Source organism: Halichoerus grypus, chromosome 15 (genome assembly GCF_964656455.1).
Source record: "Halichoerus grypus chromosome 15, mHalGry1.hap1.1, whole genome shotgun sequence".
Lineage (NCBI taxonomy): Eukaryota > Metazoa > Chordata > Mammalia > Carnivora > Phocidae > Halichoerus > Halichoerus grypus.
In genome coordinates, this window is record NC_135726.1 from 40,566,352 (window position 1) to 40,587,264 (window position 20,913).

The 20,913-nt window shown below is 48.9% G+C and overlaps 1 protein-coding gene across 5 annotated transcripts in view; it reads left to right on the forward strand.

The window, feature by feature from the left end:
• ZNF536 (zinc finger protein 536) overlaps positions 1–20,913 on the forward strand; it is a 424,522-nt gene that overhangs the window by 264,341 nt on the left and 139,268 nt on the right. For 4 of the 5 annotated variants that reach the window (XM_078063479.1, XM_078063480.1, XM_078063481.1 and 1 more), the window contains 2 exons: positions 3,394–3,546; positions 15,926–17,500. In XM_078063479.1, coding sequence (XP_077919605.1) covers positions 3,394–3,546; positions 15,926–17,500 — 1,728 coding nt within the window. Of the gene's footprint in view, positions 1–3,393; positions 3,547–8,781; positions 8,836–15,925; positions 17,501–20,913 lie in introns of all 5 variants that reach the window. The other variant, XM_078063482.1, reaches the window with a different exon arrangement.

A 20,913-nucleotide genomic window follows, 5' to 3' on the forward strand; every position in this document is an offset into this window, starting at 1 on the left:
CAGCCTGTGTCCTCTGGAGTATCATTTGCTGCATCCACGTAAGACATCCATTTCTGAAGAATAGATCTCATATTTAATGGGGTCAAGAAAAGAAACAGGAGTCCTCGGAGTTCTTTCTCTGCCATTTCCCCGTCACATAAGGCTCAGAACCCACCCAGGCTGAAGCTGGCCTCCCAGCCTGCAGCCAGATGCCCTGCTCCCGGGGACACCCCGGCCTCTAGAAGCCAGCAGGACTGACTGGCCTTTCTTTCACGGATGAGCAAGGAGAAGCAGACGACACATCTAGGGTTGATCTCTGTGTACACGTCCACCTTCCATCTACTCAGTACACTTAGAGCAAGTGTCTGCACGGGGAAAAGAGATACTGCAGGTTTTAGGAAAAGGACATTTTTTAAAAAGCTGAAACCAACCCACAAATGGTCTGAGGAAAGATGACGAATGTGACTTTTATGATGCTTCTTCCTTTCTACCGCCTGTTTCCTGGATAGGCCGGGAAGGCCGGTCCTTCTGTAAGCAGGCCTGGTGATTGCTTCAGTGTCCAGCTCTGTGGGGCACAGGCAAAGCCTGGGGACTCCATCCTGGGGAGCCTTGCAGAAGGACAGCTGTCGGTGCTTTTATACTCTGGGGAGAGAAGGCATCCTCTTGGGTTCCCGGTGTGGCTGGACCGAATTTGGCACGCCGTGCTCTCTGCTACCCATCCGGGCCCAGGCGCCCATGCACGCACAGGCCCTACGAGGGTGCTTACTCAGCCACGGCTATCCTTGGCGTTCAGCCACTCGGACGCTTCCTGGGACCACCCGCAATTCCCCTTCATTGGAGCTCAGGGTTTGTTTTTTCTAGTTGGATTAGTCTAAGAGTAAATGCCATAGGCCTTCTGGCCCTCCAAAAAACAAAACAAAACAAAAAAATAAAACAACACCATTTCTGTGTAAAGTGAAAATTAGGCTCTTAAATCTGCAAAGAAAGCTGTTTATCTTACAAATTTATTCTTTTTATTGGGCCACACATGTCCAAGATAGAAAGATAAAAGGAAAACAGATACAGGCCATCACTTAGACTGACATATAGTGAGGCCCTTCTCGTCCTCAGCTTCCATAGAACCTTCCAGAGTGGTACATGGGCCTTATCTATATATTTATCTATCATGTGCCCTGGACAAGGACTCCCCAAAAGCTACAGTAGAAGTATGTCCTCCACGCTCTCTCCTTCCTATTGGACAGCTCCACCTTTCTACTGCTTACAAATGGGCTCTGTTGGAGGAAAGTTCTGGGGAAGTGCGTTGGGCTTTGCAGGAATTTAATGTCAAAAGTCCATGCCTGCCCACTACCTCTGTCCTGAAGCCAACATCCGGGGCACTTAGTTTTGCTTATAATTCAAACTGACAGCTATTGGCCTTCTCACTTAAATAGGGTATCTTAACTCTGTTGCAGGGAGCACTTGACAGAATTTTAATCACGCTCTTTGTGATTTTAAGCTGAACTCAGGATCCCACAAAAGGAAAGCTGAAGAATGCTGGGGGGGACAAATGCAACACGTTTGGGGTTGGCTGGGGGCGGGAGGATGGGTAGGAGATGGCATTCCAGCTATTTAAACCTAGGGTATGGTTGACTTGAATTTGGCATCTGGCCATTGTTCTCCTGGACAGCAGCCCCCGGTGGGCTCAACCTGTGGGCTGTGGAGTGCCCCACTATGAGTGCAGTGGGGCGTTGGTTTGCCGTGAAGTGGCAAAACAAATCGTTTTGTGCGCACTCCCCCCCCCCCCCGATTCAATAGCCACCTTAACACATTCGTGTGGTTGACGAGAAAGCTGGTGCTAGGTGGGTTGGGTTCTAGATGCCAGTAAACCCGGTCCTGCTACCTGTGCAAGATTATGAGGACAAAAAATGCTATGCTGATAGACCCTTTGAACGGCTCTTCCAAGGCTGGTTGGAGGAGTTGGAGAGAATGGGATCAAAAGTGAGCCTTCAAAGAACTTTTCCAGGGTGATGCTATCACTGTGCATTAGCCCAAACGCAGAGAGGATGCTTGAAGCCAAGGGTTTCCACGGTTGCTTGGAGCAAACATCCAAATAAGAATTAAATGTGATTGCCTTCATCTTGTGCATGGCCTATAAGTCTGTCCCTTTTGGCTGTTAGCGGAGAACACCAGGAACGGATGTTGTAGAATAAAAGCAATTTGCATTTTCCATTGCTTGGAAGGTACAAATCTTGTTTATTCTGCTTCTCTGCAGAACTCACAGGTCTGCTTATTATATCTGAAGGTCCCCTTGTTCTCCTAGTGGATCTACCATGGGTCCTAGAGGGTGGGCTGGGAGCTGCATCGAGGACCCCGCCAGCCCCAGGAGCTTGTGTTCTGTGCTAAGGGGGTGAGCCTCTGGCTCCGCAGGGAGGCCAGAGGAGAGGGCTCCCGTGCCTCCCCTCCCGAGAGCTGCAGATTCCCAGCTCCTGACCTGGTCCCTGGATGTCGTCTCTCTGGCAGTTTGATGTCGGGCCTCGGGTGTTGCAATAACATATCCTCCAACCACTAGATATTTTCATGGTTTTATTTACTATTATGTCCCATCATTTCTGTGCAGAAGGCAGCCGTATGTAAATTTTATTCCATTTTCTAATGGTTTGGGTTACATAACAAATAACAGCAAGAAGGAAAATTTGTATTGATACTTTACAGAGGAAGTTCTCAAGTCACTGCACAAAGATTTAACTGCTCTGCTCGAAGTTTATGGGAGTTTTGCAGCTGAGTTTCTGCACATGACTTTGAATATGTCACTATATGTTTATCATGGGCTAATTGTGGAATCGCATTTCCATACTTTTTCTTCTCCCTTTCATAAGATTACAGCAGCCAGCGATGGATACCAGGCTCTACAAGGAAGAAATGATCAGTTGTGGATAATTGTCTTTCCTGTCCCAAAATAGCTGTATGTCTGCATGTCTTCGGGACTCGGCCGAGACACATTTTTTTTCCTTCCATTTGTTGCTAGATATAATGCAAATGTGATTTCGATCCTATAGCGAGCTCTCCAGCTAGTCCATATTACAAATTAATCAGATTCAACAAACACCAACATTTTTAAACTTTTGGAAAAAAAATATTTAATAGGAGCTAAGCAAAAGAAGAAATCAAACCAGCTGCTGACACAGCTGTTTCTTTTCTTGTTTAATTCAGTTCAATATAAAGGTACCATATGCTGCTTAAAATGATGATGGGGAAGATGAAATAATTTAAGAGAATAACAAGAAAATACATGAATTGTCAGCATTCTGTCAGATTTAAAGAATGAAATAGACAGGTGTAGTAGTGACATGTTTAACTTTGTGTGGTGTTAGCAGTTTTGGTGCGAACAGCTTCTGACGTGCTGAAGTGATGTGCGAATGTTCTCCTCCGCTGCAGACATCGGCGAGGAGGCTGGGAGAGCTGCCGGCGTCCAGCAGCCCGCGCTGCTTCGTGAGAGGAGCCTGGGCTCAGCCATGAAGGACTGCCCGTACTGCGGGAAGACCTTCCGGACATCCCATCACCTAAAGGTCCACCTGAGGATACACACAGGTGAGAGGCGCGGGCGCGTCCGGGGGCGCAGCGTCCAGCAGGGGCCACGCTCCCGGCGCAGGTCACCCCTGTGATGCCCCCAGCACCACCGCGCCCTCCACGGGGCTGTCGGGACACCGCTGCGGGGTCCTTCTGCCCTGGTTCATTGCGCCGCAGCCGGCCTCCCTCCGGAGCGGCACTTGGCCCATAGACGCAGACCCCCTGTGGCCCGGGTCTGGGAGGAGGATGCTTGGGCGTAGGCTCCGGGACGGTTTGCTGATGTGTGTAATGCAGTGGGACCCTTGCCCTGACCAGGGTGCAGAGCACAAGAGAGCCCGGCTCAGACCCTGAGTGTGGAAGGGAATGGGGCAGCTCCCTTCCCAAAATCCCAGCTGGGATTCGGCACCCCCACCTGGGGCTGGGCTGGTGGAGGCGGCCCACTACCCGGGATGGAGGACCGGTGGCTCTCAGCTGGGTCCCCTCAAAAGAAGAGTGGAGGTGCTCTTAACCAAACAGATGAAGTGGCTGCTGGACCACCGTGGTCATTTCTCCTGTTTCCGTATCCTCCTAGGCCCTTGAAATGAGGACTTCTTGGGGGTCTGTCTGCCTTGTCCCTCGGTCATTTTTTTTTTTTTTTTTTAGCTTTTCTGCTAGTTGTTTGCACATTGCCAATACAAAAAAAAAAAATCTATCTGAGATATGGACACCTCCATTTTCTTTGATTTTTCTCCTGACACTTTATCTATTGGAGTATGAGCTGCTTCAGAGGATAGACAAATATGCCATCTATTTTCAAAAATAATTGTGGTCTATTTCCCAAGGAATCAATAAAGCTCAGGGTTGTGCAGGATATTTAGTGCATGCGGGCCTCGTGTGCAGCGTGTGGTTAAAGAGAAGGAGGCCCTCACCTGGAACCTCACCTGGTGCCTGCAAATCTCCCTGACACTGAGAGGGGAGCCCCAAGAACAGGTGTCAGTGGGCCTTGGGCTGCCCTCTTTATTCGTGGTCTGGGGCACAGTTAAGCATCACCATCGTCCGTCCCTCCCTGCCCCAGAGCACTTCTCTCCTAGAGCTACCCAGAGCAAAGAGGGAGCTTCTCAAACGATGCACCTGTTCTGTCCCTCCCCCCGGCCCTGTGGGATCTGACCCATCTTGCACCATTCTTCATCCTCATCATCTCTCTCCAAACCCATAGCCTTCTTCCGGCCCCCCCAGTGCAGAGCGCCAATTCCTACTGCAGGGCCTTTGTGCCCACCGTGCTTTCCACCTGGAACGCCCTTCCTCCAGTGGTCACTGGGGGCTTAGCTTCCATGTGAGCTCTTCAGAGAGACCATGTCTGATTACCCCGTCTAAAATATCCCTCGTGCCCCTTGTTCAATTTTCTTCCTAAACTTAGCACTTGCTGAAATTATCTTGTTCAGTTCAGTTGTTCATTTCCTTATGCACTGTCTCCCACCAAGTCGAATGTGAGGGTAGCAATATTGTCCATGTTTTTAATTGCTATAATTTCTAGAACCCTAGAGCCTACCAGAGCGCCTTACATGTAGTAGGGACACAATAAATTTATTTGAAAGCTTGAATGTCAGAACAAACTTGAGAATAAAATTAGTGACCTTCCTGTAGTCTCTGTACTGTGCCAGGTGGCACGGAGGGGACAAGGGTGGTGAGGAACGTGGACCTTTCCCCAGGGAACCTGCGGTCCTTTTGGAAAGGCAACCTGCCCATGTGAACCCATTGGAAGCCACAGTATGGCAGCCGGTCTGCGGGTTCAGATAGAAGACCCTCTCCCCCTCGAGCTTGGTGAGGGGCTCCTGAGTTCCAAGCCTCAGGGCCTTTGCACTTCTCTGCCAGACAGGTGCATTGGTTTGCTCCATCATTTTCAGAGTTTGGCACCGAAGTCCCCTTCTCAGTGAGTCTTCCCAGTGATCAGGCTCAGGATGAGGCAGCTCAGATACCTGGCTTTCTCAGATCATGCCAATGGCCACTTTCTTCCCCAGATTGGGTTGTGCTGGTGGTCGGGGAAGGAGGGGTCACAGATACCAGGAAGTGGGAGGCAATCCACCGGGGCACCCGTTGTTGGGCTGTCTGCAAGAGTGTGAACACCTGGCCAGGTGTGTCCTGTGGTACTGTCCTCTTATTAGCTGTAGACACAGGCCCCCGGGCCAAGCTTACCGTGTGGCTGGTGGCTCACCACAGCTGAAGTCTGTCCTGCCAGGCAGTGTGGGTTAGGAAAGAAAAGGCAGTTCTTCCCAACCAGGAGCTCTGCTGACCCCCCGGGGCCCAACTCCCATCAGCTGGTCCATCAGTAATAGGAGACACTCCGCCGAATATTTCGGGTAAATTAGGACCAAACTTGGCGGGAGTCCTGCTGAACATGGGTGGAAGCCAATGGATACCGCTTTTTGAAGTTTTAAAGCTTGAGAGAGGTTATTTTTTCCCCAAATTTCCGCTTCCTCTGTTTCACAAACTTGTGAGATTTGTGACCAGTAGTCTTTGGAGACACTGAGAGAAGCAAGACAGGGCCAGGGACAAGAGGCATTCTGGAAACTTCCCAGAATAAGGGAGAAAATGAAAGAAGCCATGGAAACATCACACCACCAGCCCCCCTCAGAAACAGCATTTGCTGTGTTTAAAAGGCAGAATGGTAACCAGATAAAGATCAATTTCCTTTTTATCAAAGAACAAAGAAGTTGGAAAATGCTTATACTCGTGCATCTGAATAGAACAGAAAGTGTTACATGTTCTAAATCACCAAAATAAATATCCATTATGACAATGTTGAAGTGTAGATTACACGAGTAATTAAAAATCAAAATCAAGTTATTTGTTAACAAACGAGGGGACCCGGGGCTCCAGTTGTGGGGGCGTCCTGCACTGCCCCACCCCTTTCTCTCTGTGTTCTTGGATTCCGAAGCAACATGGCCAGTGGTCTATGAAACCGAATCCATGTTTTCCAAAATACCATCTTCTGAAGTTTTTCTATAATGGACCCATATGAGCACATTTAAAAATCCAGTGTGTAATAAATATATTTTAATTGGTCGGGAGATGAGGTGGTACATTCGCTGTGTTTTCCTGTCCTACTCCATCTTCATGAGCCGTCTTGATCATATAACATCTACTGATAAAAACCACTTTCCTTTTTTAACTCCAGTACACATTAACTCAATTACTGCCCTCCTCCTCCCAACACCTGTTTATTAGGGAGGTGCGGAGGAGATGCACCAGTCAGGTTGCTTTGAACACCTGGAGGCTGGGGAGAGCCTGCAGGAGCCAGACAGTTTCTGCTGCCCCCTGAGCTGCAGCCGATCCTTGCAGGATGGAAGGAGGCACGTGGAGGACCCCAGGGGTCCCTTAGGGACCCTCGCATCCCATAGGCCACCCCACTCTGGCTCTTGCAGGGCAGATGCTGTTTCCTGCCCACCCAGGGGAGGCTGAACTGCTTTCCTGTTTCACACAGCATCTCGGGCTGATTAAGATCCAGTCCCTGGATGTGTGTCATTGGTCATCTCGAGTACATGCGGGTGATTTGAATTGAGGGCCCGTCAGCGCAGGCTCAGAAAGGAGGTGGTATCAGGGTTCTCCAGAGAAACGGTATATATAATATATGATATATTCTAAGTATGTGTAATATATATTATAGATAACCAAAGAATTGATTATATATATATATAAAGAGATTTATTATAAAGCATTGGCTCCGTCAGTTACGGAGGCTAAGACGTCCCAGGATCGGCATTCAGCAAGGCAAGCTGGCAGACCCAAGGGAGCCAGTGGGTGAGAGTCGCAGTCCAAGCCCAAGTCCAAAGGCAGGTGAAGGTGGGTGTCCCAGCTAGAAGACAGACCGAGAGAGTGAATTCTCCCTTACTCAGCCTTTTGTTCTGTTGGGGCCTTCAATGGACTGGTCGAGGCCCCCCACATACATACGCGTTGGGGAGGGCAATCTGCTTTACTCAGTCCACCCATTCAGATGCTCATCTCATTCAGAAACACCTTCCCAAACACACCCAGAATAACATTTGAACAAATGTCTGGGTACCACATGGCCCAGTTGACACATAAAATTAACCATCATGGGGATGCATCAGCAAGCATTTAGTCCTAAGCAGCAATAGGAGGCAGGGATGTCCCCTAGGCTGCCCCCGACCGAGGCTGGCCAGTTGTTCCATGATGGGCTCCCTGAAAATGCACTTCCTTCTTCCCCTCACTGCCGCCTCCGCCAGCCCCATCTCGGGGAGACCCTCCAGGGTCCAGTGTGTCTGTTGTGTGTACAGGAGGTAGGCATGTGCTGATCAGTCAGTCTCCGAAAGGCTGGAGGGGGGTGTGTCCCCCACACAAGCCCCAGACAGGTGTGACACCCCACGTGTTGGCCGCAGGACCCCAGGCTGGGTCCCCTCTGGCGGCTCACCTGTGCATTGGGTTCCCCAGGAGGCTCCCTGTTGTCTCAGGAATTACCATTTTAGAGAAATGTAATAAGCAACCTCACTCATGAACACTTGGAGGCACGAAAGTTCAGAGACTAATTAAAAATAAATCTCATTAGTTTTTTTCCCCTCTCAAATTATGCGAGTGGTTTATTAATCTGGTTTTGATGTGCTGTATGCACTGGTCCGGCCCTGAGTTGAGAACCTCTTTATGAAAATGCATTTGCACAGGGAAGCCAGAGGTGGTTTTCAAGGGCTCTCGGCTGTGGTCAGGGTGGGCTGGTGGGCACGCCCAGCTCTGCTCACCCCGGCCAGGTGGGTGCCTCGGAGAGGCAGTCACTGGATGGGGTGCCCTCCTTGGCTCTCACTTGCATGCTTATCCCCGGGCAAGGCTTCTCTGTCCTGGTAGAACCACCTATATGTCCTGCAGTACCCTCCAAGGGATGTGTGCCCAGCTGGGGGTGGGGGCCGCGAATTCTCTTGGCCTCTTGACCGAGGCTGTGTCTACACGGCACGGTAGACACTGGCTGGCGGCAGGAAAATGCAGCCAGTAGGGACAAGGTAATAAGAACGATAATAGTAACGGTGGCCAGCACTGTGCTGAGCTCTGCACGTGAATTCCCTCCTTAACCCTCACGGCACCCTGGTGACCGGGGGGGGGCCACCCAGAGATGTGAAGTGACCCACTCCGAATCGCCCAGCATCAACGGCAGGGGGCAACCCAGATCTGTCTCCTAACTGCTGCGCTGTATTGCTTTTTTTTTTTTTTTTTACTTTTCTGGGTGGATTTTTGGGCTTGTTTTAGGGAATTAATGCAACATTTCTTTGACAGTGTGTGTCCACACCATAACCAGCGGGAGGAAAGGAAGTGACTTGTACCCACAAGGTGTGTTGACGCAGCCTCCCGGCGATGTAAAAGGGAAGTACTGTACACCCTGGCTCCTCCTTTACCCCTAACTCAGAATGGCCTGTGGCCGGGCCTCCTTGACCCTGCGTGCCTCAGTTTCCCCATCAGCACAGGGAGGTTAGGGAGGCGGTGAGGCAGGGAAGGGGCCACTGTGGCACCTGGAGGTGTGGAAGGCCGCCTCAGGAGATGATAAATGACGCATGCCGTTTTGGAAACTGCCTTTCATCTTCAAAGAGCTTCCCAAGCACCAACTGGTCTCTAGCTGTGGGTGGAAATGAGAGTTCAGGGGGCCTAACCCAGGTGCCTAACGCCTGATGTCCACATCCCTTACCTGTGATGCTTCTCTGTTTCCTCTTCTGGGTAAGTTAACCAGGCTGTTTTAAACGTTTATGAAAGCACATTGAATAAATATTCAAAAAGAGATTGGTTAAAATGGGTGCTTCCCCCCCTCTTTTTTTCCCCTAAAAGGAGAGCATGTGTTCTTGTCATTAGTGGGAGACAGCCACCTGAATAATGATGGGGAAAAAAAAAAGATCTGCTTGCCCCAAAGACGATTCTTTTTTTCTTTTTGTTTTGAATTAAATTCTATCATTTTTTTTAATTTCTAAAATGAACTAAAAGCCCATTTTATTCCTCCACAGTCCCCCAACCTTGCTGTTCCTACCTTAATGACATCCCAAACTTTTGTTGAAAATAATTGATTGAATTTAAATTTCCTTAAAAGTTTAAGAGGTAATGTTACAGTATAAATTTCCTACCAAACACTAAGTAGGGAAATATCCATTAGTGAAATTGACTACAGTTTCTAGGTAGCTAACAATGTGCCGTATACAGTAGGGCACGGCTAATGAACACTGCAGTGGGTGATATTTCATTATACAAATTAATGCTCACATTTTAATGGGAAAGTCACATAATGAATCTCGGCTTCAGTGACAGCAATTAGAGACACAGATTGTCCCCTTCTGGACAAGGCACTGTTTAGCAATAAGCAGCTGTGTGAAAAGTCTTCAGGTTTACAACATATATATGCTTTGGGGGAATTAGTGTACAATTTATATTAATGTACTGAAGCTTCGCTGCAAAGGCACCACCATATTTATCTCTCCTGGTATTAACTAAGTAAAGACATGTAGAAAGACTAAATAAATATCAAATAGAGGATGCAAATACGGGAAAATATTCAGTTACCCAACTTAAAAGTTAAAACACTTTTGGAGATTTAGCACACACGCACACACACACACACGTTAGAAGCATGAAGCACTCCTTAAAACCTCGCTGAAGGGATTTCCAAAGAGAATAGTGTGAATCCACCTGTTATTTTTGGAGAGGCGCTATTGGGTATTTGCTCCACTGAGAAGTACCAACGTAACTCCCCAGAACAGTGAGGGTTCCTTTGACTCATCGAGTGCAAAGTAGAGGCTCAGAATGATGAAAGACATGCTCATGTAAAAATAGGTACAATGAACTAATTAAACCACTTGGTCATATATTTCTAAAAATTTATGGTACAGAGACCGGGAGACGTTATCAATGTTATCCCAAAGTTGAATATACATCTTGTGCCATGTGTCAGTGGGTAGCTGCTTTAATGTAAGATGTTTCCAGTAATTCATTACTCTGTTGGAATGATGAACTGATGATTTTTTATTTCCGTATGCATTTTCTAGCAAAAATCTCTTTTCTAGAAATGCGCTGTTTGTGCCCATATCTTATTCCTTTAAAATATTGTGAGAGGTTTCCCCAGAGAAGGCCACCAGTGTCCTCACCTGCTTTCCCCAGCGGGTGAATGGCTCAGTACTGGGCATCCTTTTCCCAGATCCAGGCTTCAAACAGGTTGCCCCCTGCAGACCCGGGCTGCAGAATCGGGTGCTATGGCCCTTGCTGTGGTTGATGTTTGAAAGCAGGTGCCAGTATTGAGAAACCAGGATATTGCACGTAGAAATCTGGATGTGGGGCTTTTCTTAGAAGATGTCAGAGGTCCTCATGTCCCCAGCTTCTTGGTGTCAATGGTGGCTGCCCTCTAGGACAGCCATCTGCCCCTTCCCCTGCTGTTTTGCACACCCCTGTGATCTGCCTGGCTCTGAAGGCACCCGCGTGTCCGGCTCCAGCCACAGGCGGATGAAAAGACAGCAGATGCCGAACATTGTGGAGGCGGCTGGAGGACTCATGACCCCCCCTGCAAAGCTTGGGGCAGTCTCAGTGATCATCCCGGTAGATTTGGGCCAATTTATGGCCTAAGTGGCCAATCATTCAACTAGACAGAGCTGCTGACAGGGTCTGGGTCTGCCTGTGCCATGGGGCTGTGTGGGGAATGCCGGGTGGCCCCCTGACCTGTTCCTTGGCAGAAGCCTGGGGCTTGGTTAGAGTTCGCCCGGCACGCTGGGGTTGAAGCACGGGGCCAGCCACGGAGACCCTGACTAGGAAGTAGCTCTTGGCACGGGGAGATTCGGCAGCCGTCGGTCACCAAACACAGGAGAAGGGCTTGACCAGCCCTCAAAGCCTGCTAACGCGGCTGATGGGTTTCTCCCCGCCTAGTCTAGGCAGCTGTTGGGAGTTTGCCCCCAGCACTCTGAAATGCACCCTTGGGGGGAGGCGTGTCTGGGTAACGGCCGGGATGTTTCCAGTGATGGCGAGATCCTCGGGCTGCCTGGGGTTGTCCAGGTGACTCCATGCTGGGGTTTGCCTGGCCAGGCACGCACCCATGTGGGTGCAGGCTGTAGTCTTAAGCATCCCCTCTGCCCTCTCAGGGATGAAGCCCGGGAAGGTGAGGGAGGCCTTCAAGGAGACTAAAAAAAAAAAAAAAAAGGAGACGGCAGTCGTGGTTATTGTTTCAGGGTTATAAAGAAAATAAAATCGAGGATTTTGTTTTTTTAAAACACAAATCCAAAGGGGTGGATTTATCCCCTAGAACTTCGCTCTGGAGCATTTCTCGGGGAATTGGGATGATAGGAAGCCTCCCCCAAACAAAGCCTTTAGGAACGAGGCAGGAGGTGGAACCATGCAGAGGGGCCTTCCGTTGACGTGAGCGGGAGGTAGAGAAAGGCCAGGGGAGGGCTTTCTAGAGCCTGTGTGTATCACGTGTAGCCAAAATAACCTTGAAAATTCACTAAATAGCCCTAATCCAGCAGGGCCTGGACCCTTGGAGACTCAGATGCTAAGATGAACTCGTTTCTCAGCTGTGGCGTGTTTTCCCTGGAGGGGTGGAGGCCAGGGCCTATTCTGAACTTTATTATTTTTTTTAAAGATTTATTTATTTATTTGAGAGAGGGAGAGCTCAAGCGTGGAGGGGAGGGGCAGAGGGGGAGGGAGAGAGAATCTCCAGCAGACCCCCCACTGAGCCCACAATCTGATGCGGGGCTCTGTCTCACGACCCCTGAGATCATGACCTGAGCTGAAATCAAGAGTCAGACGTTTGACCAACTGAGCCACCCAGACGCCCCTATTCTGAACTTTAAGAGAGCAGTGGGTTGAAGGAAGAGTTTTTCTCTTTGTGTTGTGTGAGTTATGTATGTGGTGTGTGTGTGTGTGTGTGTGTGTGATATGTAAACGTGTATGTGCTGTGCACGTGTGATGGGTGTGTGATGTGTGTGTACGTGTGTGATATGTATGTGTGTGTGTTGTGTGTGCATGTGTTATATGTGAAGTGTGCACATGTGGTCTATGACTGTGTGGTGTGTGTGTACACGTGTGGTGTATGAGCGTGTGATGGGTGCATGGTATGTGTATGTGTGTGGTGTATGATATGTGTGTGTAGATGAATGCTGTGCATGTGATGGATTGTGATGTGTGTGTGAGTGTGGTGTGTGTGGTGTGTATGTGTGTGAACTCCACTTGCTTTAGTAACTGTATGTTCTGTCTCCTCTGAAAGCAGTGAGAACTGGGGGCCTTATCTCTTTGGTTCTTCACTCATTTGCCCTCTCTACTTGGGGGATAGAAGGTAATCATTCATTCAATCAAAACATTGTGTGTTGGGGCACCTGGGTGGTTCAGTTGGTTAAGCGTCTGCCTTCGGCTCAGGTCATGATCCCAGGGTCCTGGGATGGAGCCCCACGTCGGGCTCCCTGCTCAGTGGGGAGCCTGCTTCTCCCTTCCCCTTTATTCCTCCCCCTGCTTGTGGTCTCTCTCTCAGATAAATAAATAAAATCTTTTTTAAAAAACCATTGTGTGTGAACGGATCTGCACACTTCTGGGTGTGTGGGTGCCTACATGAATGTACACATGTGTCTCTGAGCCCATTCAGGAGACTTGGTTTTGCTCTTGACGTGGGTTTTAGAGCTGACATGAGCCTTAGGGGGTACTAAGTACACCACCTTCCTATATTATAGGTTGAGGAAGCAAAGTTCCCGAGATGGGAATCCTGTGCCCCAGGGAGTGCAAAATAGCATGGGGGCTCTGGTCCCTAGTACAGATGCTCCAAACACTTCCTAGGGTCCAGAGCAGACCACCTTCCGTGCTAAGCCATCCCACAGTGTCCACCTGGGAAGCTCCCCCTAGTGCTTCTCCACCCAGCTCCGTAGAAGCCCACATGGGGGCCTTTGAGAGACCCAAATCCCAGCCTTCACCCCAGGCCAGTGAACTCAGAATTTCGGGGAGGTGGAGGTAGGACTAGGTATCAGCATTTTTTAAAGCTCTCAAGCAGTTTCACCTTGGCCTTTTCAAAGTGTACTCTTTACCCCGCATTAGAATCACCAGGTACGCTTACCCCAAACCTCGAGAGTCAGAACTGTGCATGAGGTTCCGGAGGTAAGGTCTTAAAATCCCCTGTTGATTCTGATGCACAATCAAGTTTGAGAACCACAGCTCCGGTGCACATTTCAAATGTGCATCCTTTGGAAATAGACATCCCTGTGCATCCCTGCAGCCCCCACTGAGTCAGACTGCCCCTCACCCCATTGAGGCCTAGAGGCAAAAGTCCACATTCTCCCTCTGTAGCTCCTGCTAATGAATGCCCATGCATTCTCTGCAAACCCTTTGCCAGATGCACTTAATCATTTCCAGGTACATTTCTGAAAAGCAACCTGAGTCTCACCCAATACCTGCCGGCCTCACCTCTGCCAGCTCTCAGTGCGGGGCCCTCCCCGAGGTTCCCGCTAACCTGGGGAGCCAGGATTCCGAGTCCCTGGTTAGGATCTCCCGTCACAAGCCCTGCTACTACCCCCTCAGCTCCAGGGCCTATTCCTGCTCCAACTGGCCACCAGACTTGCAGGTCAGCCCAGAATTGCCTGTCCACAGCACCTGTCCCACTGAGGGTTCCCTAGCCTCTGATGAGATACCCAAATAGCATCACTGGACTGAATCTGAGCCTAACACGGATTGAGTCCAAGAAGTGAGAGAATGGTGCCCGAGTCCATTTATGCCTTTAGCTCAACAGGGATAGAGTCTTACTGCTCGATCTATGTCATTGGTCTAGCCAGATACAGTTGGGACCTTTCCATTTAGAGAAATATATTCCCAGCTGGGCCCCTTTCCCATCTCTGATGTGTCTGGGGAAGACCTTCCGCAGCCTGCAAGAGTGAATGAGGAGTACAGAGCCATCATTTTGGAGAGGCAGGCATGGTTTTTCCAAGGTTCCAAGACAAAATCTGGAGATGACGTGGAGTCCCCTGCTCAGAACCTGGGCTGATGGGCTTCTTATTTACAGTACCCAGGAATCCTTCTCCCCTCCTCTCAAGCGTGTTACCCCTAAATGCCCTCTGCCTTGGAGATTGGGAGTCGGAGCCTCCACTGGGGCACAGTAAAATGTCTTCGGGATGCACCGCTCACCAATGATTTGCTGTTTCTTTTTACATCAGTCTGGTTTACACCAGCAATGGAGGAAGGGTTGGGGGGACACAGTTTCCTGGGAGGAGTAATTGTGGATATCGACAGGGCGCCACTGGGAATCAGCGAATGGGCTGCCACAGCCCTGGTTCTTCCAGGGAGCTTTTCGATTCCAAAGTCTAGAAAAGACCCTGGATTGCAAACAAATTCCTGGAATATATTTAAATCCACATCTTCTTATTCTCCTCCCCTTCCTCTATCCCACAACATGGGCAGGTCCAGGCTGTATGTTATGGTATCTTTTCCATGGTGGAAAGAACAATAGAAGTTGGGTGTTGAATTTAAATAAATATTTAATTCTTGAAAATGATCTTATATGTTTTAAAACACTCTTTAAAGCTATTTTTATTCTCTAGAAAGCGCTTATTATAGGTAAATTACACATTTTACTACCGGAGCATTAGGTTTGCCATTAGTACAAATTTAAGGCACTACAAAGACCAGTAGATAATGTTAATTTCAAATACAGAAACTAAATATATTTTGTACCTTTTTATTACTCATTTTCTTTTAAGTTTTATTGACTGCTTTTTATCTTAACTATATGTCTTTACATGCTGCAATCATAATGCACTGTAATGGTATTAATATTTTATAGAATCGGTATTTATAGTTCTTTATTTAGAAACAATGCAGTAGGTCTGCAGATATCTGAGCTCGTCTGGAATGGTGCCCTCCAAATAATGATAAATTACTTGTGCAGTATGCCATTTGCTAATTATATCCATGATTTACTGCAGAGCAAGACTTAAATCATTCATTTCAGTCTTGCGTAACAGTGCCATAAAATTTTTAGGTTTAAAAATGGTTTCCATGTGTATAATTTAAACAAATTTTAGAGCTATTGTATACACAAAATATTGCAACCACCCATTTGTTACATACTTTGTCTTTTTAAACTTCTACTTTTAATGATCACTGTGGTTGAAATTATTATGCTTAATTTTCATAATCATAGCTTTTAAATCTACAGCCGTTTTCACATGTTAGATAAAGAAAAAGATAGCTAATTGTGTGTAGATAGTATGTCATTCCTGAATAGTCCCAAATGGTACAAAATCATTAAAAAAGCTAAAGAGTACGAATTATTCTTCTATTAAAAAACAGTTGTTCTCTAACTAATTATTAGTTTGAGCTGCTTTGTTTCCAAGAACAAATGTTGATCCTTCTAGCCTTGTTCGGCACACCAAAATGAGATAAACACTTTTTTTTCTCTCTCTCTCCTCATGCTGAAATCTTGCAGGTGAGAAACCCTACAAATGTCCCCACTGTGATTATGCCGGCACCCAGTCAGCCTCCTTAAAATACCACTTAGAGCGGCACCACCGGGAGCGGCAGAACGGAGCCGGGCCACTGTCTGGACAGCCCCCAAACCAAGACCACAGGGACGAGCTGTCCAACAAAGCTGCTCTGTTTATCAGGCCAGACATCCTGAGGGGGGCCTTTAAGGGTCTCCCCGGAATCGACTTCAGAGGCGGCCCTGCCTCCCAGCAGTGGACAGCAGGAGTGCTCTCGTCCACAGATCCATCGGGGCCGGCCGCCGGCATGACTTCCGAGGCCCCTTCAGACACCCTGAAAGGCGCCGACCTTCCTTCCAAAAGCACCCACTTCTCGGACATCGGAAGAGCTTACCAGAGTATTGTGAGCAACGGTGTGAATTTCCAAGGGTCCTTGCAAGCATTCATGGACAGCTTTGTCCTAAGCTCCTTGAAGAAGGAGAAGGACCTGAAGGACAAAGCCCTGTCTGACCCTCCCTCCATGAAGGTGCACGGGCCGGACGGTGGTGAGGACAAAGCCGGCGGTAAGGCGGTCCCGAGGAAGTCGGAGAAGTCGCAGTACGAGCCCCTGGACTTGTCGGTGCGGCCGGACGCCGCCTCACTGCCGGGCTCGTCGGTGACCGTGCAAGACAGCATCGCGTGGCACGGCTGCTTGTTTTGTGCTTTCACAACCTCATCCATGGAGCTGATGGCTCTTCACCTGCAGGCCAACCACCTGGGCAAAGCGAAACGCAAAGACAGCGCCGTCGGGGTGACGGTCAATTGCAAAGACCAGGCCCGGGAGGCGGGTAAGGTGGCCCTCCTGCCCTCGGCACAATCAAACAAAGAGATGGCGCTTTCCCACATGATCGGGCCTCTGGAGGTTGCTTCAGAGAAGACAGCCCCGGGGCCGGTCAAGGAGACTCTGGGGGAGCAGAAGAGCGGCACGTGGCCCGGCCTGGTGGACCCCGCGTTTTGTAACTTCCCGTCCGACTTCTACAAGCAGTTTGGCGTCTACCCGGGCATGGTGGGCTCGGGGGCCTCCAGCTCCGGCCCCACCCAGGAGCCCGACGGGAAGGCCCACGCGGAAGAGGACACCCCGATCCTGATCCCCGAGACCGCCGGCAAGAACACTACCGATGACCTCTCCGACATTGCCTCCTCGGAGGACATGGACTCCTCCAAGGGAGAGAACAACGACGAAGAGGATCTGGAGACGGAGCCGGAGATGATGAGCAAGCCCCAGTCCGCCCTCGGCAAGGACGGCGGTGGCGGCGACAGCAGCGACAGCCTTGTGCCCGTGGGCGCCCCTCAGCCCGTCCAGGGACTAGTCTCGCCGGTGCCCCAGGCGCCCGAGAAGCAGTGGCACGGCCCAGGCCTGCTTCCAGCCCAGGACCCCTCGGCGGGCCTGCCCAAGCCGGAGCGGGGCCCTCCGGGCCTAGAGAAGCCGATGAACATGCTGTCGGTCCTCAGGGCCTACAGTTCTGATGGCTTAGCAGCCTTTAACGGACTTGCGAGTAGCACAGCAAATTCTGGATGTATCAAGAGGCCAGACTTGTGTGGTAAGTTTTAGAATCCTCTTCCTTTAGTTCATTTCCCAAAACATCAGTGCTGAATTGTGCATTTTTAAAAAATGAGGTAGACTCCTCCGTTAGCACGTTTCGAACGAACCATGAAAACACCCCAGCGATGCTGTAATATGCAGTGTAGACAATCACGAGAGTTGAGTTCCTTTGGAAGTTCTAGCACTCATGCTTTTGTGTTCGGGTTCGCACCCCAGTGACCCAAGAGGCCTGTACGGAAGGCGCGGAGGGGGGTGGGGTCTCACAGTGCAAACCGCTCCTGTTTTTAATCTCTAACTCGAGGGCGAGAATATTTTTAAAAACAAAAACGAAAACAGAAAGATGTGGTAACTTGCAAACCCTTCAGTATTTTCAACTTCTGCGTAAGACGGCTAAAGACAGTTGCTTCCTGCTTTGCTAAGCCAAACCTGCTTCCTTAAACTTTTCTTTGTATTGACTTAGAGGGTACTAAAAATCATATCACACTAACCACACTATAGAATAAAGTGATCCTCTCTCCAACCAGGGAGATTGTTTCGGGGTGTTTGTGACTGACTCATCTTTAGACATTCCACATGGCAGTTACTGTGACTTTGGCCTCCTACTTTCGCCTTCTGTCCCTCTGTATCTTCACCTGTCTGTCCGTTGTTCTGACAAGAAATGTGCATTGTGAAACCCCTGGTTAGCAGTGTTGTGATCCTGTGTGTCTTGGACTTATGCCTGCCTGATCTTGTTAGCAAATTGGCACTTCCTTACTTACCTCCTTCAGGAACATGGTTACCCCCAAAGTAATTCCAGATCTTAAAACGTAATCATAAATTTGAAGCCTAGAATTGGATCAGATGAATGTCGGGGTGGGCAGGGAGGATCAAAGACATTCTCTTGGCATCCAGATATTCGTATCCGATCGCCTTTCTCCAAATAGAAGCCCAGTGTATTATTGCCAGTCCCCGGATATCCTCGCCAGAGATAAATGATCGTGGGACCTTTCCACGTTTAATCTATGAATGGATGTCTGTGACTTTAATGCACCTGTTGAAATGCACTTGTTGAAGAAAGGAAAGGAGAGAAGGAAGAAAGGAAGGGAGAGAGGGAGGGAGGGAAGGAAAATGGAAGGGGGTAATTCTTAAGCTCTGAATTCTGATGTTACTTTGAGCACAGAGCAGAACTCAGGAAGCTGGGCTTGGTTCATAATTTAAATTGATATATTTCTTTTCCCCTCTCCTTCCCTAATTCGCTAAGAGCTGGATCAAGCAGTCAGAAATATTTTTTTTGGAATTGTCAAAAATCACTAAATGGATTTCTGACAGCTCAAAAAAATATTGACAGTTCCTTATGCTGAATGATTCACAAGGCCCCATTAACCAGCACCCCCAGATCTATTTTTATCCACATACAATTCGTTACTTTCGAAGCAGTTAAAAACAGTGTTTAAAAGAAGGAGAAAAGGGTTTTATGTCAGTCCAATTTTTCCCCCCCTTTCTTTTTCTGGGGGACCAATGTTTAAATCTTTTTTTAAAATTTCATTGTTGTTTTAAGTTTGTGACTTTCCTTCTTTTATTATTGTTTAGGGATTTTTTAAAAGTCTATTTTCAGTTCTTTCAAACACCTATGTAGGACCACAGTTCCTGCCAGGAATCTGTGCATCAGAAAAGATCAAAACCTGGCATGTTCCTAAGCTCATTCTTATTGAAATGAGCTCATATTACCCCTATTAATTTTCCCATCTTCCTATCAATGCTGGAGGGAGGCTTGCCTGCCTTGGAGGAGCTTGCCCGCTGGTGTCCTTTTGCACAGGTGAGGGTGGAAGGGAAGGCAGCATCAGGGAGCCTGCTGTCTAATGAGCCTGGTCCTCTGAATGGCAGGGCCAGGGCACTGTTAGGCACTTTTCGCCCCCTCCCAAAATAGCAGCTCACTGCTCTCCGCTGACAGCTCCAGGGTATGTGCAAAAAACTTTGCTTAGTTAACCTTTCAGCCATGGGGCCACAGATCCTGGAGTATGTGTTGTGGCCCCTCGCCGGAAAGGGGAATGAGGACCCGCAGGCCAGTCAGGTCAAAACCAGGCATCGTGGTTGCCCCTTCAGGTCAGGGACCATGCCCTCCTGCTCTCCTTTGCACTTGTGGGAAGACATCAAAAAAAAAAAAAAAAAAAAAACCCAAAAAACAAAAAACAAAAAAACCCACACAAAACTCTAGCTGTAAACTGCCTACTTTTAGCGAGCACAAGTTCTGCCTTTCATTTGGGCCTCATTGCTCCTTTATCCTCTTGCTTGAGCTTGGAAGCAGGCAGGGAAGGCCTTTCCCTGGCTCTTGAGCCTGTTTGGGGTGGGGCAGAGGCACCATCCTCTTGCCTCCAGGATGAGCCTGGCCCTGTGCAGTGTTCATTCCCCACTCCCGCACCTGTCCCGCCATAATCTAAATCCTCTTCTTGTTTTCTTACTGGCTGCTGTGTGTCCCAGGATGCAGGAGGGCCAGGCATAGGCATCCTTCCTAGGAGACGATATCTGGAGGGAAAACTGAAGCCCCACTGGGTACAGAATGGGCATTTGGGGACGTTTTTTCTCACAGTCCAGCTCACTGTCTTTCTAACATTGCCAGAAGCACAAACAATAGCTGAACACTTCAAACCGCCCTTGGCTTGACTTTGCAAGAGTGAAAATGATATTGGCACAAGGAATCAAATATTCCTGATTTTGTTTCCCTCTTCTCTGCTCCACGCAAAGTGGATATGGATTTCCAAACAGAACCACCAGCTTGATATCTGGTTTCCTCCAGAAGCTGGGCTTGGCCAAACCAAAGAATTATTCCGGTATTTCTCACCTCAAGAGAGTTTGTCTAGTTAGTAAACCCAAATCCCCACTTTGATGCCCCTAGAAACAGGCTTGTAAGGGGAGCTAATGTCCGTCTGTTTCTCTTCTCGTGGGATGTAAAAGTGTTTGAAGAAGCATCAGTAAGAATCTTGTTCGGATCACGCAGACTCCCCCCCAGAGCTCAGCCGCAGCTCTGACACGTGCTGGTGCGTTGAAGGAGGTGACGTCTAACCCTAAAGCCTGTAGGTGATGCTCCTGTTGTAGGCTCTGCTTCCCTAATTCTGCATGCCTGCTGCCTAACTGTTAAAACCCTGGTCTTACATTCCTTGGCATCCCGGGCCCGGGTTCCGTGGCCAGTGAGCGCTGCCCATTCCTAGCCAGTGTGTTTCTAACTCTGGTTCAGAAAAGAGATTTGAAGAGAGGGGCCAACCCAGCCTGTTGGGCAGGAGAGCCCTGTTGCACATGCCAATGTTCAGAGCCTGTGCGTGAACTTTCAAAAGGTCCTTCCATAGGCAGTAGAGCATTCACCTGTCAGAGATGTATCACAGAAGATCCCAAAGAGGAGCCATCTTGGATTAAGCTGGAGGACATACACTGTTGCTT